Raw genomic sequence first — 16,373 nt, 5'->3', positions numbered from 1 at the left:
ATGTGTTCAATCTAGAATCGCTGCATTTTGTTACCTTGTATGTCCAAAACGTGCCAGGAAATGGGAAAAGGATCCAATGAATGTAGTAATTATTAATCACAAGCTCTTGTTAATACTTTTCCTTGGTAGACTTCAACCTGGCATCCCTTTTATGGCTTCATGTCATTATATGCATGTTATTACATTTTAATTACATTTAATTTTTCAAAACGTTTCAAAAATACTTAAAGAGCTGATCTGCAAGTTCACAACATGTCATAATTCGACTTGTTTTGCTTGTAGATCGGCTGTTTGAGTTGGGTTTGTAGATCGGCTATTTTTGCTACTTCTGAGCGACACTGTTATACGACAAAGTATAAAATAGGGCCTTAGGTTATGAAAATACATAAAAACATGAGATACAGAGAAGGTTTCTGCTGTATCCACGGAGAACTTTCACTATGTGTTTGCTCCAGATGTTGTGACGTACAGTAGGAATTGAACCATACTGTAGGCTATCATAGAAGACAACAGTAAAAGACATTCAATTCAGTTCCTTTGTAAGTCATCTTAGATAAAAGCATAAGTGACATGCCACACATTCCTAGCCCTAATGCTCTTCTTTCTGGAAAGCCAACAAGGCAGTGCCTGCTTACACAGACCGTACTGAACCACAGGCTGCAGTCCCAGACAGGTTTTAAGGTCAACGTCAATTAGCCAGTATTTACATAGAGTTAAGGACCAAGCTACCAGCGCGCCCCTGTGTCTGTGTGGTCCTTATATTAGACCCAGCCCTGCTACAATACCTCTTTGGGAAGGAGGGATTCAGGGTCAACTCTATTGCAATACCGTACTCTCAGGAAGTGGAACCAGATTCCAGGAATTAAGCAACTATCTTTTGATAGATTGCTACTGTATCTTGAATTTGATTTGTGCATGTCTTCAGTTTTAGCTGTGGTAACCGTTAGATGTGTGGGAGGAATGGGAGCTGAGGGTCAAGCGCCTTACTGTTAGTCCTGTTTACAGTGCACAGAAGTTGCCTGGGATTGCTGAGAAGAGCTTTAGCTTGGAAATGTTTTGCGCAAATTTTGCAAGCGGTCAGGGACATGGGATTCCACAGATAACTGGTGGTACTTTGACAATCAAGAGTGAATGAGGGTCAAACGAGATGTTTTCTTTTCCTTAGTAACAGTTTTATGTATATTGTTCAAAGCTGCTGAAATGTGTTCTCCCATATGAAATGTGAATACATCTGAAAGACATCCCTGAAGTCTGAAATAACCCTATCCTGCTGCTTAATGGTTCTAGAATGTTTTCTCATTATTTGAGGTACAGTAAAAAAAGAAGGGAAAAAAAGTAATAAAAGGACATTCCAAAAACTAGACACTTTTGAAGTGCATTTACTATAATACTGCTTGCCAAGTTTGCAAAAACAAACAAACTCAAGAAGCAGAAATTATTACATTTTGTAAAGAAATGTATCCACAAACTCATCTTTGGAGCTGTTCAGCCCTCTCCTGTCACTGAACACCTTGATCCACTTACTCAGGTCTGAGCGTATTGGCTGGTGCTTTTGTATATAAATGGCTGTATTGTATACATTGTCTTTAGATAACATCCTGGAGGATAAGCCAGAGGGGAAGACCTCCGCAGATAAGGAAGAGCAGCCAGCCGATGAGATACCGAAGAGAATGAAGAAGTCAGACAGCACAACCCAGAGCAAAGGCAAGGTAAGAGATTCCACAATGACCAGAGGATGTTCTGCTGACACTTGAATTATCTGATGTCTTTATCCGATGCTCTCATCCCGAACGACTTAACGGCAATACAGGAGCTGGTACCCAGGAATATCCTCCTGGTTGTTCATTTAACTCTACAGGTCCATTTGGTTACATTTATACAATCTCAGAGTTACAAATGGATAAATTAACACTGAGGATTTCACTGTGATGCAATCAAGACATAAAATAGCTTTTACGTTTTCTTTACTTTGACGGGCACGTACCTTTTTGGCGAAGCCCGAACTGGCGAACAGGGGAAATGTCCCCTACCGTAGCGATCTGGCGAAAAAAAAGGGGAAAAAACCTTCTGCATATTTTTCGTCTTTTTCGTTTAATCCTTCTGGACAGGGCGTTTATCGTGCGCTTGCCCAGGCCTTACGGCCTGGGCATAAATATAACGATTGCATTCCCCACGGCTTCGTAACTCGCGCGGCCGGCCCGCTCTTCGCGGCCACTCGCGCCTGCGGCGCTCGGGGGCGAAGAGCAGGACCAAGGTCCGCTGGCCTTCGCGCCGCTTGCAGTGTCATGGACAATAACGCCACGGGCAACAGGCGAGACCAATGCGCAAGCACTCAATAACTACGAAAAATGCCTTAAAACAGAGCCATGTTTAAGACAATTAAACGATGACTGTTTTTTCGCCAGATCGCTACGGTAGGGGACAATTCCCCTGTTCGCCAGTTCGGGCTTCGCCAGATCGGGACTTTCCCACTTTGACAGGATAGGACAAATAAGGAGGCCACCAGAGTCACACTTGTGATATTAACGTCTGTGATTTATGTTGTAGAACAAGACGAGTAAACTCTCAGGTTTATGTTACCTACAGCCCTTGTTTTCACCATAAAGTGAAAACCCTATGGAGAATAAAAAGCATTAGAACTATTGACTATTGCACTATAGACTATTGCAGATACTTAACACTCAGGCCAGTGGTTAACTGCCTGGTGGTTTGACTCAAGTACTGGGAGGGTTGAGTATTAACGCTGGTTGCTATAACTACACAGATATCGCAGTCTGACAGTGGATATTTGCGTATTTGAAAAAGTTGACTTATAATTTATTGTGGTAGGAATTTAAGCTGATGGGGATAACATAATGGGGACTCAACACTCTGCTGTAGGTCTGTTCTTCACTCTACTGTTCTTACAGGTACATGCATACACCTGTACTCATTCCATGATCTTTGTCTCTAGGTGTTTGACATGGAGCTTGGGGAGGAGTTTTATCTCCCTCAGAACAAGAAGGAGAGCCGACAAATTGCCCAGGAACTGTCTGATCTCATCATTTACTGCCAGGCAGTTAAATTCCCTGGTAGGACATCTGTCTGTCTGTCTGTCTGTCTGTCTGTCTGTCTGTCTGTCTGTCTGTCTGTCTGTCTGTCTGTCTGTCTGTCTGTCTGTCTGTCTCTGTTTGTTTGTCGACAGTATCTAAATAAACACAGAGCTTTTTTAAATTTACTGCAGCAGCAAACAGGGCTGGTTTCTTTTTTGCGCAAAAAGCGTTCTTCTGTAAGTGCAGATTGTTTCGTAAGACTGTTTGCTGTGAGTCTGCACCTGTCCTTTATTCTGATAGGGTCTCTCGCTCTTTCCGTCACTTATCCACAACTACATTTTCTGTACTCGGCAGCCATGAACATCTATGTCCTCTTGAATGCATCTGTAAAAAAAAGTGGGGTATATTCTGTATTCCTCTTTACATCCTTTCAACATTTTTGACTTATAGTGATCCCTATATAACACTCCATTCTTCTCCCACAAGGACACCCACTTAGCCCCTGACATCTCTAACCCGCACCCTGCACCCCACCATGGGAAAAATACATTTAGCTTTTCCATTCTTCAAAAGATAAATGCACACTCCTACTGTAGTCTCGGAACAATGCTATAGAGAGAGTTGTTGGTCACATACTGTGCATAATTCGAGTGTTTGTCAAAATCTAGGTCATAGCTCAAACGTATGACATTAAAAGGGCCACGTGTCCACAAACTATTCTGGCCAAGTGGATTTATTTTCCCTTTTTTCTGAATCTTGTGCCCTTATACTGTAGACTTTCTGCTTTTTTAGACCAGTGGTTCTCAAACCTTTTAATGTCAAGGACTCCTATATTAATATGTATATGGCCATGGACACCCATTACAAAATATTTTGTGCCATGGATCCCCATACAAGATCAAAACTTGTCAAATTCATTCAAGATTCTTTGAAAAAGCAGATCTACAAGCTCACAGTGTTGGATTGCAATGCTTTCTGAGCTTGCTTTTAGCTTGTAGCCCTAACCTATGTATAGGTTTAAAGTGGTTTAACAGATCCAACACATTTTATTGGGGGTCCCGGACCCCACTTTGAGAACCTCTGTTTAAGACTTTTATCTGACTTCATCCATCTTAGACGCTTACTGCTCCTCCAGAATGTGATATCACTATGTGTCCTCCTCTAATCCATATCCTTCCTTATGTGATGTCTGGCCTCATAAACCCGCTTGTGTTTCTGTTTATGGTAGAAAGGACTGAGAGTAAAACCGAGAGAGGAGGAGATAGAAAGAGAGGGGGGGGGCAGACAGACAGTAAGAACAGAGAGATTACAGATGGATGGAAGATTGGAGGAAGGAGAAGGAAGAAAGTGGGATGAAGGGAGAGAAAGCCAGAGTTGAATGAACCATAGAGAGAGGACAAGAGATTTGCATTCAGGTATACATTGAAATGATCCTGCAGACAGGCCCGGATCTAGCCCAATTTGTGCCCTAGGCAAGCTTTCTCTGACGTGACCCGCCCAGCATTTCGTAATACAGTATGTGTGACTGACTGGTTTTTCTAATTGCATTAACTGTTCAACAATTTGGGAGAGCGAGCGGTGAGGTGCGCTGCAACGTCTTCAGTCTAAAGCTGCCCTTACCTCCTCTGTAGCTCAGCCAGCAGCCAGTTCCAGGCAGCTGACAGACAGGCAACATCACAAGGTTAATTCACCCATGCACACATTGAAGTGACTTGCAAACGAGTGATAGAATACTCTAGTCTTATCATTCAGAATACTACACCACCTGGGGACCTGGAGATATACAGTACAGTACTTTGATGGTGAAATGAAAATCACGTTCAAAGCTGTGCTGAAGCTTAATTCCTTGTAAACCAAGCAGCCATTGAAGCTATGATGGGGGTGATGTCGTCATTGTGTGCCTCACTGTACTTGGGTCTTCTATAAATCAATGTCGACTCGCTCTTTCTTCATGCCTTCTCTGTGTCTTGCCGTCTCTTTCATCAAATGGCGTTTTTTGTGTGTGTGTGTGTGTGTGTGTGTGTGTGTGTGGGTGTGTGGGAACGCAGGCCTTTCGACACTGTCTCCGGCAGGCTCCGGCAGGGGGAAGGACCGAGGGAAGAGCAGGAAGTCCATATTTGGCACAGCTCCAGCTCGTGGCAACACACCAGGGGAGGTCATGACTCAGAGCCGCACCCCTGGGAAATGTACGTAAGGCCACAGAGTGATGTATGTTTATGAGGAAGTGTTTGTGTGTTTGAGAGTGGGTGGGTGGTTGGGAAGGGGGCGGCTAAAAGATGCAAACGTGTGTCAAATATCTGGATGACAATAGAATGCTGCAAATCTGCTACTGTACATGCCTAAAGTGAATGAGTGTGTGAGTACATACTGACTTACACACACGCACGCACGCACGCACACACACACACACACACACACACACACACACACACACACACACAAAAAACGCCATTTGATGAAAGAGACGTCATTTTAAACCAGAATTGACCAAATTGCTGTACAACATGTGAATAAAACCGTATTACAGCTCATCCGCACTGCACGCGATGCGAGCGATGAAATCTCATTAAAATACATGTGTTTCAATGAGGACGTCCTGACCTCCCGCGAGCGACGTCGTCCACCCCTCCAGTTTTCGCTTGCAGAGCCTTTTTGAGCGAGGTTTCGCGGCGATGTCCATAGAGGTAAATGGCCATGTCCCGCCCCCAAAACACTTATTTAAATTATGTATTTATTTGATTGGTTCATGCTACGTCGCAACGCAATAGCCGACGCTCCATATGCGGACAGTATTTTGCAGGACGTCGCGTCGCGTCGCTCGCGTGCAGTGCGGATGAGGTGTAAAAGGGTCATGTAGACACACAGTACATACGGTTTCTGTAAGGACAAATACATGTGCAGTTGCTTTTTCAGTGGAAAAGGCAGTGGGAGAAGGCTAAGACAGGACACCCACTTAGAAGCTGACCTCCATGCCCCTCCATGGGAAAAACAGAGCTCACTTTTCCATTCTTCAAATAGTAATGTCACTGGTCAGAGGGCATCGCCGCGCACAGAATGTGGTCGGATGCTACTGACATGGCCATTTAATAGTTATAAATTAAGACCGGGTTCTATGTCGAGGGGGTAAAAGGTGAGCCAAGGAAATGTCATAGTTGAAAACGTGTATCAGCAATGTGTTTTTTGCTAAAGTTTGTTGCCATCGACATCCTGATCTTCCTTCAAACTTCAAGCTTGTAATTATTTTTGTCAGAGACAGACAATACAATAACCTTTACAATCACCTTAGGCTACACGATTTATTCTTCTGGAAATAAGATTAAGCTGCTACATGTCCCTTCTGTGAAGTGAAACCACCTTCACACTTGTGAAGCCATCAATCCCCTTCAAAAATCTATTGCATGAGCACCAACCTGTCTTTTCTCAAATGCAAAAATATGGTTAGCTGACTGTATACTGTCAGCTAACCATCAGGATGAATGTGTAGCAATCACAGCTGGAAACACAATGCTGCACAACCTTCCCAACCCACCCTGGTCTGACTACCTACCGTCTTACAGTACAGTAGCTCCTCTCACTCTTGCTGGTACCCATCTGTCACAAATCACTCCTGACACTTCCATCCCCGCTACTCCCCATTACTTCGTTTGGATATATGACCCCAGGTATTGAAACTCATACAATGCATACAACATAATTGTACTGTATGCTTATACGGTACTATTGAATACTTTTCTATGCTAGATACCGTATATGTCTATGCTAAATCTAAGTCAAAGTATCTCGACTGTACAATAAAATACAATAAATACAATTATTAATGACTTAATCTAAAATGAAATGAAATATTTCATATTTTAACATTTTGAAATATTTCTATAATTATTTGTGCTAATAGACATTATCTATCCTCCCTTCCTCTAGCTGGCGCCGAGTGTCTTCGGCTGAGCTGGGAGGAGCAGCAGCAGACGTCGCCGATCCTCAACACCCCCACCTCCCTCAGTGCCATCATCCGCACGCCCAAATGCTACCACATCTCCTCGGTCAACGAGAACGCCGCCAAGCGCCTGTGCCGGCGCTTCTCCCAGAAGCTGATCCAGCACACGGTGTGCCAGCTGCTCAGGACCTACCCGGCTGCCACCAGGATAGACTCGGCTAACCCCAACCCCCTGCCCTTCTGGCTGCATGGGGTTCAACTGGTGGCCCTCAACTACCAGACTGATGGTGAGGAACATCCCCATCCACCACATCCCAGCACATACACAAAACCAACAACACTTTTCCTTGCCATGCATGTATATGGGGTTGCGGGATTCCCAGTTCGATCCCGGGCTCCCCCAGAGTTAGTGTCGAAGTGCCCTTGAGCAAGACTCTGAACCCCTAATTGCTCCCGATGAGCAGGTTGGTGTCTTGCAATGTAATGTAGTATGGAAACCAGACAAATCTACCATTGCAAAAAATAATGACTTGCCCTCTGCAGATTTGGTCTGAAACCACTCAGTTGTGATTGGATTTTACTACCTCCAAAGTAGTGAGGGACCAATCAGGGCCCAGTATGCAACTGTGGGTTGGGTTTATCACCAGAGGCATTTTTATTTATATAACGATTCCAGACTAATATACACAGTGATATTTGTTTGGCTAAATGTAATGCGCAATCTAAGTAAAGCGCTTTGGATAAAAAGTGATGTATAGATGCACAATTTACCATTAATATCCTTAGCTTTCTTTTCCCCATTGCGTTTATTTCCTTTTCTTTTCTTTCACCCTCTTCACACCAAGGTGCCGGTCCAGTCTTCTATGGTCATAACAAGCATTTTCAAGCAGACAGTTTTTCTTTTGTAATTTCACCACAGTGTACTTTGGCACCAAAGCTTTCAGACTGAGGAATCACTGCTGGCGGTGTCCCTACACAGTACATCGCTGTGGTCCTGTCTACCCTCCCTCACTAACACCTCATCTGGCAACACAGAGGCTCTGTCCTGGCCTGTGGTACTGTACAGCCCTGCCTCTGAAAGCTCGAAGAGTCTCTTTCCAAGCCGTCATATCATATCAATTCAGAAATAAACAGTATTGCTACGCGGACATAGATGAATCTACCCTCAAATACATACTATTTGTTTTCTAAGAGAAGGGCCTTATGCTGACTCATGAGAGAATTAGCCGCCAATAATGTGCTTTGCTTTCATGCCAATGATCACTTTGCAGGTCTATGAATCTTTCTTTTTTCAAATGTTAAATATCTTGTATTGGAGCGAAACCGTTGTCTTGGTTTTCAACTAAAGATGAATGCAGCTCTGGGAGGCTTTAATGGTTTAAAGGTGATGTGTCATCCCCTCACGTGATTCATTATTCGCTAAAATACACACTCATCCTAAAACAACAGGGTGTCCTCCACTCCTGTGGTCCTTTAGTTTATACACTAACTGTTTTTAACCTCTATCATCCTGCCGGCCCTATGTTGGGGCAAGTCATTATCAAAAATAATTAAAATAGCATATCTGCAGGCTCATAACTTGTGAGCCTGCAAATCACCTATTTTGGAAACATTCAGAATAGGGCTTAAAGGACAACTTTGATTTTTTTACAACAAGGGTTCATATTTTAGATTTTAATAAAATATAATTTTAGAGAATTTAATAATGTTGATTTCAGTGGCTGGGGGCATGCGTACAAGTGGCTAAATGTATATTTTTACACACAAAAGCCCATTCCCAAGATGCACCGCAATCTTTCATGGGCAGATGTGACTTATGGGGGCTAGTAGTGTGAAGCTCTGTCCAGACCGGCGAATTAGCGAAAGCGATGTGAATAAGCGAACCAAAAAGGCGAAGAATACGCGATTTGCCTTTTTCCATACACACCAAAAAGCGAATATACGTATAATATTCGCTTAATACGCCTAAAACGAGGGGGTGATTATCTGCCTCTGGCGCAGGAGAAAGGAGAAGAGAAGAGAGAGTAGAACGGAGGCAGGGTCCAGGGAAACAAATAGTGCACACGCTCCCTATTTGCGAGACAGTGCGCTCTTCGTATTATATCGCCTCTCTCTGAGTCTGCATGCAGTGCATTTGGCCAGAGAGAGAGAGGGGAAGGGGAGCAGAGCGTTCACCGTTCCTCCTCCGCCCGTGTCCCTGCATACTGGCAGGTCCCCGGACTCCCCGCAGCAGCTGGTGGAAAGTAACTAAATGTACATTTACTTGAGTAGCCTGTACTTGTAGATGAGTCCAATTTCCAGTACTTTCCTTCTACTCCACTACACTTCGGATCCTTTTGTATTTAATACCCAGCGATTTATTTTAAAACATTAGTCTTTTTGCAGTTATAAATTAGCCTAAAACATACCATGCTTTTACCAGTAATACATTCGAGTACTTTTTCCAAGCAGCCACGCTGCCACACAGAGAGAGACACGGAAAAGGAGAAAAACACTGTTCCCCTCGGCCTCAATGCAACGTGAAGGTCCCTCCACCATTCTCTCTCTCTCTCTTGAAATAGGGTAGAGTGAGCTTACTTTGATACAGAGAGAGAGAGGAATTCGCCTTTGAACGTTCGCTAAATTCGACACAAGGGTGAATAAAAAACAGACGCCTTTTCGCTTTTTCGAAATTCGCGTTTGGTGTGGATGCTTCCATTGACTTTATAAGGTTTAAAAATAAATGCGAATTATACGCTAATTCGCCAATTCGCCCTCAGTATGTAAGAAATATTTTGCCAATTGTACGCATGCCGTCACCCATTGAAATAAAATCGCTAAACGTGCTAAAACGATAGAACAAAGTAAATTAAAACATTTTTACACTCGCCTTTTCTTTTCTCTAATTACAATCTAACTAGCCCTTACCCGTTCAAAGATATGAGCTCCGAAATGATGTGCAGTGTGTGGATTATGGGATGTGCACTGTGCACACAGTATATGAGGGATGGAAAGTAACTTTAACTGGTGCTTGCATGCTAATATGTAGGAGCATCAATGTAAGAAATACCCTTTCCATTTAACGGCTACAGGGATACTGTGTACCGATCTGCATGATTTTGGACAACATATGTAACAGGGCCAGAAACCCCCCCCCCCCCGCCCGCCCGCCCGCCTGCCCGCCTGCACACACACACACACTCCCCCCCCCCCCATGTGTGTGTGTGTGTGTGTGTGTGTGGGTGGGTTTGTGTGTGATTGTGCATGGCCTGAACAACAGCGCCCCTCCCTTAACATGTGTGGTGACAAAAGGTACTGTAGGCTAAATAGATATAGATACACCATAAAAATGCAATTATACAGCATACGATTTGTGAAAGTGACAAACGGGCTTCACAGTTATGTCAGGTGTGTTCATATGCTGATGGTGATGCGATTTCAGATCAATTGCTCCAGCCACTGATGAGAAACGCGGTTTCAGACAGACAGACAGACACTCAGACAGACAGACATTCGGAAAATTATATGTTAGATATATGAACCCTTGTTATAAAAAGTTGTCCTTTAAGTGGTTAAAGGAAACGCGGGCTGTTGATGTTCTAACAGTCATGGAAGTACCATGACGGTTCCGTTTTAGCTTTGGACACGGTGAGCAACAGCTTCATCTCCTATTGCTCCCCTAACCCTCCATAAATATCATTAAAAAGACGGGCTATGTCTCCTGAGCCACCCTTACATGACCTCCTGCTTGCATCGCTGTGCAGGGTGTCTTCTTTTTTTCTCTTTCTCTTTTGAGTATTTTATACACCGATTTATATTCCAGTGGAGGGCCTGAATGCAAAGTGATATGTTTTTCCATTACCCGGAGCCAACGCACCCGCCCGGCCTTCCAAACACAAAACCCAGGAATTTGAGATAAAGTTTAGTAAAACAATGAGTGTTTTTAAGGAGAAGTCAGTGTTGTGTCGTCTCCATGAGCTAACAGATAACATTTAACTCTTACACGTGCACTGAAAATAAGCTCACAATGTGTTGTATCGCAACGCTGTTTGAGCTTGTAAATCTGTTATTTCTGGTGTGCGACACTGCCGCGCAACTAAGTATAAATCGGGCCTTATCCTACAAGAGTGATAACATAGAAACATATTTTCTTTCTTTCTTTCTTTCTTTCTTTCTTTCTTTCTTTCTTTCTTTTCAAGACTACACACAAACATATCCACATATGCATGTACTGAACATGCACACACGTATGTAAATATATATGTATACATACTTACTGTGCAGTATGCATGTACACAAATAGATACCATTTAGAAGTACTCGGAACAATGCACACACCTTCAACCCAGAGTGTGCTACAGTATTTATTGTCTCTAAGAGACTGTCGTTATTGTTGCTAGTACAATTGTGTGGAACCAAAACCAAAGAATCGTACTCTAGTATAATACTTGTATATAAGATGCAACAATGAAAATCTTGAATCTTTCTTTCTTTCCTTCTTTCGCTCTCTCGTCTGCAGACCTGCCGATGCAGTTGAATGCAGCGTTGTTTGAGGCCAACGGTGGCTGTGGATATGTCCTGAAGCCTCCTGTGCTGTGGGACAGAGGCTGTCCCCTGTACCAGCAGCTGTGTCCTCTGGACAGGGACGTAGAGAACATGAGTCCTGCCGTCTACTCTCTCACGGTGAGAGGGCTCTCCAGATCTGCTTGAGACATGATTTCATCCTATTCCTGGATTAATGAATGTTTTTGCACAGCGTTCATACTCACTCATGTGAGTAATGATTTCCGAGTAGCTGACACTCAAAGCTATGGTCCAATATATATTTTGCACAAGCAAGCTAGCAAGTATATTATATACAATTTACAATTTAGTCATTTAGCAGACACTCTTGATCCAGAGTGATTTACAATAAGCAAGGACAGCACATTAATACACCAGTAAGACTCCCTAATCGGGAGATAAGCGACCGTCAGGACGCATGTATACACAAATTGGCCTGTAAGAGGCATTGGTTCCTGGGTTTAGGGAGATGTGCGTGGCAAATGTATTGCTTAGGTATGGCCAGAGAATGCAGGGTGCATTTACTCCACTACAATATTTGGAAAACAGGAGTTACTAGTTGTGTTGTAGATTTGAATTATTATTACTATGATAGAAATTAATTAATGTTCCACAAGGATGAAGGATTTGAAGAGTTGATAAAGATTTATTCAAAGAGGCAAAAAGTTGAACAGAGTATCAGCATTGCAGCATCAGAGGAGAAGGCCTCCTGGCCTCTCCTGTCAGCCCCTTCCGGGCACCAGCCTCCCTTTGCCCCTTTCTCATACACCTCTTATAGTCCATTCTGACAGTGATGCTATTCTAACATGGTAACATGTAACATGGTCTTATAAGGATGTGTACTAAAGATAAAGACAACATACAAATCGTTACACAGGGTACAGATTTGCTGACAGAGTGAGAGAGCAAGCATAGATGGGGGAGAGAACTCAGCTGTTAGATTGACAGCTGCAGGTACATCTAAATGAGTAAGTAGCCTTGTGAGATTCTTTAGACTACATACAGTACACACATTTGTTACTCTAGAAATATTTCTACCACATTACAAAACATACAGTAACCACTTTAGCCCTACTGTATATAGACTTTGAGTTTAGAGATACTGTGTACCGCTTTGCATGATTTGTGTGCAAAGTCAGTAGGGGCAGTGTCAAAATATGTGTTTTGCAAAAGTCGGCCACATGGTGGCGCTAGAAGAGGCCCATATGCATAGAAATAGTAATCCAAAAAATCTTAAATAGACCAAGAACCTATTCAATACATTTCAAAAGACAAACAAAAAATCACACCCAGATTGAGCGGTGCTATTTCTGAGTTAATATCATCAAGCGTCCCACTAGCTAATCACAGTGCGTCCTGTGAAGCTTGGCCAATGGGACCCTGGCGTACAACAAACTTTGAGCCCTGGACATTTAACATGTTTTTCCCCCCAGTTTTTGTCATTTTACAACATTACCAAACATTGAGATGTTTGGTCCAGGATGAAGGCCATATCTAGGCCTGATTTGGCACGCTTCAGTTGACTTAAGGCCTGGACATTTTTGAACAGGTTTTCCGTCCTGTTCCAGGAGCACCTCTCAAAAACCTAAATAATCTGTACATCAAAGCTATACACAGTATAGCTTCAATGTATGATAGGATGCCAAGTCGAAAATGGCCTGACATCGGTCTATATAATAATGCTACCTAAATTACATGTATGGTCATTGAGGGTGGGCAAGTGCTATGGGCTATGGTGCACTACGGCGGTAGCTAGGGAGTGAGTCTTCAGTTCTAATTGCAATGGGGAGTTCATTCCACAGTTTGGGTGAGACATGTGAAGGTAAGGCTTTCTCATTCTGGATCATTTGGAGAGGCTTACATGCAGATGCCAGGAGGCCATTGAGGAGAGAGTTACAGTAATCAAGTTTTGATATGATGTCTGGATAAGGACTGACTCCAGGGTGAGGAAAGGTCTGATCCTTCGAATGTTATATAGAGTGTGACTCCGGTTAGGAGGGTGCGTGGGGATGAAACCAAACCTTTCCAAGAGACCTGGTAGGTCCGGTCAGTTAGGTAGGAGGAGAACCACTTTAGTGCCGTGCCAGCGATGCCTAGGTCGACAAGAGTGTCCAGGAGCAGCTGGTGGTTCACTGTTGAATGCTGCTGATAAGTCTAGAAGAATCAGGACTGCTAAGTTGGAGGCAGCCCGGGAAGCATGGAGTACTCCTGTGACTGCAAGGAGTGTAGTTTCCCGTAGAGTGGGCCAGTTTGAATCCTGACTGGTTGGGATCCAGCAGTTGTTCTGTGAGAGATGGAGATATACAAGCACTTACTGCATGTTTGCATAAGCTTTACACACATCACACACTTATTCCCTCTGAAACACACACACACACACACACACACACACACACACACACACACACACACACACTCACACTCACACTCACACTCACACACACACACACACACACACACACACACACACACACACTAAATGCTCCTATTAGGTTTAGGTATTGTTTGGATGTTTCATTATATTAGGTACTGTATGTGCTTGCACTGTTTGACAGTCATGAAGGCCACCCAGTGAATAGCACATAGTGTAGCAGTGATTGAGGACAGGACCTCATAAAAGCGCTCAGCTGTAAACCCTTTTCACAGACATTCAGAGTGGGACTGTAGATCTGTGGATATGGTCTACAGTTGTCATTCTGATGTAAAATGTTAATGCCTTAAAGCTGCAATCCGTAACTTCAATGTCCTGCACGGGATTCGAATCCCAGTCTCCCTAGCCAATAAGGCAGTAGTTCTCAAACTGGAGTTGAGTTTGAGATCTGTAAGGGTCTAATTGGAAATGTGAGCCTGAAATCTTGAGCCTGTCTTATTATGCATGTAAACAGTTTAAACTTTTTTATACTGCACATGATTACTATGAGGATATTATAGATCATTATAGATTCCTGACTATTTCCAAATGATCTTGCAGTGCCATGTTTGAATATTTTGGGTCCAGAATGACATAAACCAGTGCAGCCATGGGCCCCTGGCAATGTCATGTGATCTGCAGCCTCACCTTAGTATGATAATGACTTTGGTCAATTATATCATCACTGTCGAAACCTTGGAAAATTTAAAAAATAATGAAAGTGTTCTCATGGAACTGATGCAGTTATTATTTAGCCACAAGCTCTTGTTAACACTCTTCATTTCATCGTTGTCAGGTAGAAACCTTGTACAGTATGTCCAAAACTTTTTTCTTTTTCTTTTTTAATAGTTTTAAATAGCAAGCACACAGATATGTTATTTTGACTACTTTTATGCAACACTTTTGTATGAAGTAGGGCTTTAATTTATGAGGAAAAAAAGGATTCTGCCTGACAGTGACGATTTGTTGAATATCCTATCCTATCCTATATTAAAATTGGCTAATCGGTGGGCCGGCGATTGCTGGGTCATAATTCTTGTGTTTTGGCAAGAATTTATGACAAAGAATGATGACCATTGAAAAACTTTCAACAATACTTTTCACAGCCAACTCTCCCTAACTCCCATGTTGTCTGTTCTCCTGTTGTAGACAAAGTTGGCTTTTGCTATTGCTGCAAAACATTTGATTCATGTGGGGCTAAAGCCCTTAATCATTTAAAACCTTTATGTGCTACCCTCTACACCAGTCGTTATCAACCTTAATTTGACTTAATAGGACCCCCATAACTCTGAGAATGAAACAGTCCCAGAGTTAGAGACCCATAAGGGGGCATGTGGTACCTCATCCAGGAACCACGAGGGTGGACCACTTTGAGAACCACTGCTCTACACCAAATGTCTTTGCCGAACATAGCCAATCCACAGCATGTTGGTGTGCGACACTAGGTTTCATGTGGTTAAGCTGTACTAAAGGTTCTGGAGGTAGAGCAGTTGTCTGCCAATTGGAAGACGCCAGGTTCAATCCCTGGCTCCTCCTTACCCTGCATGGCTTCCTAAAATAGAGATTTATACATTTTATAATTCATTAAATTGATTAGTTTCATTAACTGTTGCAGCAACTTGTTTTGGTTTTTGGAAGAATATTGGGAAACTGTCATTCCCAGTACATAAAGGAATGTTTGTGTGGATATCTACATCCCACTACATAATCAGAATCGCCCAAAAAAAATGCGTGTGTGTGTTTCCATCTGTAACTCCACGTTCAGCAGTTGTTCAATTGTCTAAAAAACATAATACAAAAATCAATAACGCATGTACCTTGCCCAACATCAACTTTATCACCTTCAGATGTGTCTCTACTTCTCATAATCCCAAAATATTTACAATTTTTCCCCACATTTTGGCCTGTAGGCGGCATATTGCGCAATCCATAGTTGGGAGCGAAGTGTCATTATCATCACCAGGTCTCAGGTTACAAGAGGGAAGGGGGGGGGGGGGGGGGGTCAGATGCACACACACACACACACACACACACACACACACACACACACACACACACACACACACACACACACACACACACACACACACACACACACACACACACACACACACACACACACACACACAGAGAGAGAGGGGGGGGGGGGGATCTAGAACAAGAATCAAAAACATAGATCTAGAACACAGAATTCATAGTTCTAGAACACATAGAATTCATAGATATAGAACACAGAATATGTACAGTACAGTACAGCAAGGTAGAGTACAGCAAGGTACAGTAGAGTACAGCAAGGTACAGTAGAGTACAGCAAAGTACAGTACAGTAAGGTAAAGTACAGTAGATTACAGTAGAGGCATATTGCGCAATCCATAGTTGGGAGCGAAGTGTCATTATCATCACCAGGTCTCAGGTTACAAGAGGGAAGGGGGGGGGGGGGGGTCAGATGCACGCA

The 16,373-nt window shown here is 43.1% G+C and overlaps 1 protein-coding gene across 2 annotated transcripts in view; it reads left to right on the top strand.

The window, feature by feature from the left end:
* Window positions 1-16,373, top strand: part of plce1 (phospholipase C, epsilon 1) — a 142,347-nt gene that overhangs the window by 109,915 nt on the left and 16,059 nt on the right. The window contains exons 32-36 of one of the 2 annotated variants that reach the window (XR_013962992.1): window positions 1,591-1,709; window positions 2,954-3,071; window positions 5,081-5,222; window positions 6,954-7,253; window positions 11,465-11,601. Coding sequence is in view for 1 of the 2 variants with exons in the window: in XM_080747797.1 (XP_080603923.1) it covers window positions 1,591-1,709; window positions 2,954-3,071; window positions 5,081-5,218; window positions 6,954-7,253; window positions 11,465-11,628 (839 nt within the window). In the remaining variant the exon portion in view is untranslated. Of the gene's footprint in view, window positions 1-1,590; window positions 1,710-2,953; window positions 3,072-5,080; window positions 5,223-6,953; window positions 7,254-11,464; window positions 11,629-16,373 lie in introns of those variants that run through there. The other variant, XM_080747797.1, reaches the window with a different exon arrangement.

The sequence above is a fragment of the Nannobrachium achirus genome (assembly GCF_963921795.1).
Source record: "Nannobrachium achirus genome assembly, chromosome: 18".
Lineage (NCBI taxonomy): Eukaryota > Metazoa > Chordata > Actinopteri > Myctophiformes > Myctophidae > Nannobrachium > Nannobrachium achirus.
This window is presented reverse-complemented; position numbering and strand designations above follow the sequence as displayed.